Source organism: Ctenocephalides felis, unplaced genomic scaffold (assembly GCF_003426905.1).
Source record: "Ctenocephalides felis isolate EL2017-DRISC unplaced genomic scaffold, ASM342690v1 CF-g0.4_SCAFFOLD_01170, whole genome shotgun sequence".
Classification (NCBI taxonomy): Eukaryota; Metazoa; Arthropoda; class Insecta; order Siphonaptera; family Pulicidae; genus Ctenocephalides; species Ctenocephalides felis.
This window is the reverse complement of record NW_020537324.1, coordinates 47,885,576-47,891,575: the sequence shown is the minus strand read 5'-3', so window position 1 is coordinate 47,891,575 and position 6,000 is coordinate 47,885,576. Positions and strand designations below refer to the sequence as shown.

Here is a 6,000-nt window from a genome sequence, read left to right as displayed (position 1 = left end):
AAGGTAATTGCATAAACTTGATTACAAAATTTTGAATAATCGTTACCATATTTTGGTTTACCCATTATTGAATTAAAAAATAAAACTCTTAAAATTATATTCAATTGCAAGAAGTGTATAGTTGTAAGATGTAATAAGGTGAAGTGTTAAGTGAAATTTGGTGAATTATTTGTTATTTAATATGATTCAATATATTTTTGTATTTTTTCAAGTGTTTTCTTCACAGGCTGATTATTGAAAACAAAACAACAATTCTTCTAATTTCAAGGCCATTTCATAGTTAGAGGAAAGGTTCATAACTATATTATCACTTAAGTAAATGTTTCAGAATATTTATTTTACTAGTTTAGCAGAAAATCTGATAGAAACGCATAAAAATCTATATTTGACCGATAATATACTCTAGTAGTTAAAGTTCACTTTGCTGAATAATTTCTTTGAAAGTTTGATGACTAATCTTGGATATAAAATATCCAAAAGATTTAATTTAATTTAATCCAAAAGATTTAATATCAAAATAAATAATTTCGGCAAACGGCACCTTATTTGATCATAAAAATTCTAACAAAAAAATTATAACAAAATGTTAGTATTTTATTATATTACCTTGATTATAAAATGCTTGATTGGCAGATTTAGTTCGAATTCCATTCCTCTTGGGTTTCGAAACACAAACAGGGATGTCGGCAGATGAGTCATGCTGAGTAAGCTATGAGAAATAAAATAACAAAATTCAATTTTTAATCGATTTAATTTCTAAATGATTACTTATATGCCTATATATTAGTAACAAAATTTCATTGAAATCGCCAAAAAGTTTTAACAATTTACGAGTTAATTGTGAATGACGAGTATTTTTGTCATAGAAAAGTGGTAGAACTTTGTGTGTTGACGAGCATATTTGTTGTGCGTATAAATCTTAGACCTATTTAAATATAACTTCAAAAATTTAACAATATAAAAAAGTCTTTCATAGAGGTTCAGGGCTACTTATTCATTATATTGCTTGAAAAAGAGTAGTTATGAATCTGAATAATTAATAAAACATTCAATTTGTATTATTGTATTCAATTTGTCACACAACTAAATTTTTAATGTTTATAGTAAATATTAAATATTAACTAGTTGGTTTGGTATTTAGCCTTGAGGCAAGTTACATGAACTTCCCGAAATGTGTAAATAATCGACTTAATAAAAAAAATGTGTAAATAATATACTTCATTAATCCTACTTTAAAAAAAACGATAATAATTTTAGCAAACTTTGACGAATTTTTAAAATTAAACTACTTGTCGTTAGGCCGTAATATTACAGTAAGTTCTATAAGACCATGATGTATATCGCCAAAAAAATTTACATAAAAATCGGCTTAAATTATTTTTTCAACTAATATTACAAGAAAACGGCTCGGTAGATTTTCACCTAAAATTAATCAGTACCATTCCCAACTAATATCTTTCGAACAGTTTTTGATATTTTAAAATCGGTTCGGTAGGATGAGCTTAAATGTCGACGAAAATTTAACACTTTTTTTCAACAGTTAATTACAAGAAAACGGCTCGGTAGATTTTCACCTAAAATTAATCAGTAGCATTCCAACTAATATCTTTCGAACAGTTTTTGATATTTTAAAATCGGTTCGGTAGGATGAGCTTAAATGTCGACGAAAATTTAACACTTTTTTTCAACAGTTAATTACAATAAAACGGCTCGGTAGATTTTCACCTAAAATTAATCAGTACCATTCCCAACTAATATCTTTCGAACAGTTTTTGATATTTTAAAATCGGTTCGGTAGGATGAGCTTAAATGTCGACGAAAATTTAACACTTTTTTTCAACAGTTAATTACAAGAAAACGGCTCGGTAGATTTTCACCTAAAATTAATCAGTATCATTCCCAACTAATATCTTTCGAACAGTTTTTGATATTTTAAAATCGGTTCGGTAGGATGAGCTTAAATGTCGACGAAAATTTAACACTTTTTTTCAACAGTTAATTACAAGAAAACGGCTCGGTAGATTTTCACCTAAAATTAATCAGTACCATTCCCAACTAATATCTTTCGAACAGTTTTTGATATTTTAAAATCGGTTCGGTAGGATGAGCTTAAATGTCGACGAAAATTTAACACTTTTTTTTCAACAGTTAATTACAAGAAAACGGCTCGGTAGATTTTCACCTAAAATTAATCAGTATCATTCCCAACTAATATCTTTCGAACAGTTTTTGATATTTTAAAATCGGTTCGGTAGGATGAGCTTAAATGTCGACGAAAATTTAACACTTTTTTCAACAGTTAATTACAAGAAAACGGCTCGGTAGATTTTCACCTAAAATTAATCAGTACCATTCCCAACTAATATCTTTCGAACAGTTTTTGATATTTTAAAATCGGTTCGGTAGGATGAGCTTAAATGTCGACGAAAATTTAACACTTTTTTTCAACAGTTAATTACAAGAAAACGGCTCGGTAGATTTTCACCTAAAATTAATCAGTACCATTCCCAACTAATATCTTTCGAACAGTTTTTGATTTTTAAAATCGTTCGGTAGGATGAGCTTAAATGTGGACGAAAAGTTTTTTTCAAATTACAAAGAAACGGCTTGGCAGATCGTTGCACAAAACTGACAAACGATAGTCCTCACCGAAATACATCAAATGGCTTTTAAATTTCTAAAATCGGTTCAGGCGTTTTTGAGAAAACGTCGATCAAAAGTCTAATTTTGACAAATGCCAAAAAGACCATACTGATTTTTGCAAACTTTGACGAATTTTTAAAGCTGAACCAGTTGTCGTAGGGCCGTAATATTTTAGTATGATCTAGAAGACTATGGTATCTATCGTCAAAAAAATAATCATAAAAATCGTCGAATTTTTTTTTTTAAAAACTTTATTACAAGAAAACGGCTCGGCCGATCTCTACCAAAAACTAATCAGCACGATTCCCAACCAATATCTTTCGAACGGTTTTTGAATTTTCAAAATCGATTCAGAATTGCGGGCTAAAACGTAGACGAAAAATTTTTCACTTTTCTGCCATTTATGAAGAAACGGCTTGGCCGATCGTCGCACAAAACTGACAAACAATAGTTCTCGTCGAGATACATCGAATGGCTTTTAAATTTTTGAAATCGACCCAGCCGTTTTCGAGAAAACGTCGATTTACGGCAAAAAATCTGTTCACATACACACACACACACACACACACACACACACACATACTTTTTCCAAATTTGGTCTCATTCGATTCAGAATGGCTTGAAACGTCGAGAAAACATAAAATTAGCGAATCGGGTTTTTTGATGAAAACATAAACTTCTCCTTCGGGAAGTTAAAAAATGCTACTTTGAAACTCTAAACTTTTAAGCATTTATAAATCCATTTTGGAAATTAAAAATCATTTTAAAATAGTACAAAAAATATCAAACCTTAGAATAATATATTCAAGTTCAAATCGTATATGTACTTTTCTCGTTTATATTACCCAAAGCTCCATATCAGAAACATGAAATGTATAATTCAAAATATATCCTGAAAAATAATTAGTGAAAGAATTATTTCACGATGTTTGCAATTATGAGCTTTTAGGTTCAATCTAGAGCTTTGGAAAAATAATGACCATTTTTCGGTTATTGTGGTTAAATTTTATCAATTTCTTTAAACTTTGGAATCGTAACCATAATAACATTTCTAAGCAAACAGTCAAAAAATGAGCACAAATGTAATGAGTTATCAAGAATGAAGTCTTATTGCTGAACTATAAATTTAAAATTGCTAAATCCTATCAATTTTAAGAGTTTCGCCTTGGAAAAAAATCTATTAAAGTGTGTTGGATTTTAAAATGGTGAAATACTTGATAATTTGATTATTAAAAAAATTTGAGTAAAAAAATAAAAACCTAAAAATAATACGAAAACCGCTTTTTCGCTCACATTCAGTTCAAATATTTCTCTCTCGCACGTCGAAGTGCAATAGCATATGTCATGTTATTTTTTTATTCGAAAATTTTCAATAATCAAATTATTAAGCATTTTTCCCATAAAATTTGCATTTTACTGGATCTGCTTGCTACCTGACTGTCCCTTCTTAAACGCGCATTGGTCAAAAAGGAAATGAAGACAAGTTTTAGAAACATAAAAATAAAAACATATTTCTATAAATAGAAACTAGGAATTTCACTGAGCATAATTCCCTATATACAATATAGTATAGATTTAAAAACAATCTTTAAAAGCAAAGGATAAAAGATATATGACCAGACATAACATTGATTTTTATGAGGTCGATATTAGGAGAAAACCGTCAATGTTTGAAAATTCATAACAAAAGTATTTTCTTTCGTTGGTATAGTGTTTTTGATTTTGGGCACTCGTGCATGGTTTGCGAGACCTTAATATAATTTTTAGCAACCATATTTAATTGTTTTATAAGATGTATTGTTAATTTTAAATCAGATTCAACAGTTGTTTTATATAACTTATGTAAAAGCTTATATGTGGATGGGGTTAAAGGATCAACTGAAGCTTTACACTAGCAAAGGCGCAAATAATAAAACATAAAATAAACAAAAATGTGAATTCAGTTAAAAAAATTTTCACAAAAAATAAATTAAATTAAAAGTTATTTCAACTGTGCTGATGAATATTTTGCACTATACCTTATCAAGATTGTGTACAGTGTAAAAATTGTAAACATAAAATTTAAATTTTAAATTACGTAAAATTTCTTTAAAATTAAAAATAAGATATTGAACCTAATGCTTATGGCCTTTCAATATACCCCACCCATGAGGTGAAAAGGACCAGGTGACAAATTTGTGAAAAACAGCAAGAAAACACATTTCTTCGGTGATGTATTTGCATGTGACGATATGTTTTATGAATAAGCTTGGTGTTTTACTGAACATAGTCAGATAGTTATTTGATATGTGTTATATTTTTATTTATTATTCAATAGACAATCAGAATACATTATTTCTATAAGTCTATTTGATTTTTTTTTATTCATATTTGATGGCATTTAGTAATTAATCTGAGACTTAATAAAGGTATAACGTTTTTAGAGAACCACTCATTGGTACGTTTTCTAATTTATAAAAATATGTACTAAATTTGATGATAATGGAAATAAACAGATAATTAATAATAGCATAAAGTGTAAATAATAATAATAATAATAATATTAATAATAAAATAATAATAATAGTAAACAACAATTCAAGAAAAAAAGTATAACTAAAGTTTAAAATAAAGTATGATATTATAAGTAAAATATTGTTAATATTGTTAAATATCTATCAATCGTGAGTTAACTCTATTAATGTTGTACGTTTGAGCCTGAAATGACGTGTAGAATTATATAAATCGGCAGCTAGAGGATTGGGATGTCAACTCTTGCTTTATAGTTTTGAACGTGTCTCTTGATTTTTTCAATTAATCATTTTTCAATTGTTAGTATCTTGATGTAGATACCGATTTGGTGTGTAAATCGGAGCGTTTAGAACTTGTCTTAATATTATGTTTTGGTGTCTTTCAATAATTTGCAAGTTACTTTTTTTAGCGGAATCCCATAATTCAATACCGTAAGTCCACACTGGTTTAAGGGCAGTTTTGTATAAGCCCTATGCGATGATGTGATATGTGTTATTTGTTGTAATATTATTAGTTTGGTTTTAATAATGTAATTGTTCAAATTTGATCTTTGTGCCCAGCCCTACTCTATATATATATATATATATATATATAGATATATATATATATATATATATATATATATATATATATATAGATATATATATATATATAGATATATATATATATATATATATATATATATATATACATATATATATATATATATGGAGGTGTAGTAGTCCTCCATATTAATACCAATATTATCCAAATTGTAGTAATAATAAATTCCATAAAATATTATTTATATTTGGTTTATTTTATGTATGATTAATATCCACGACACTATGTGTTGTCATATTTATC

General features: G+C 27.6%; 1 protein-coding gene across 1 annotated transcript in view; it reads right to left on the bottom strand.

Annotated features, from left to right (window-relative positions):
- Positions 1-550: 550 nt before the first annotated feature.
- LOC113367322 overlaps positions 551-6,000 on the bottom strand; it is a 335,948-nt gene continuing 330,498 nt past the window's right edge. The window contains exons 4-5 of the mRNA XM_026608935.1: positions 607-709; positions 551-561 (exon numbers count right to left, since the gene is read on the bottom strand). Of these exons, the coding sequence (XP_026464720.1) occupies positions 551-561; positions 607-709 (114 nt within the window). The remainder of the gene's footprint in view (positions 562-606; positions 710-6,000) is intronic.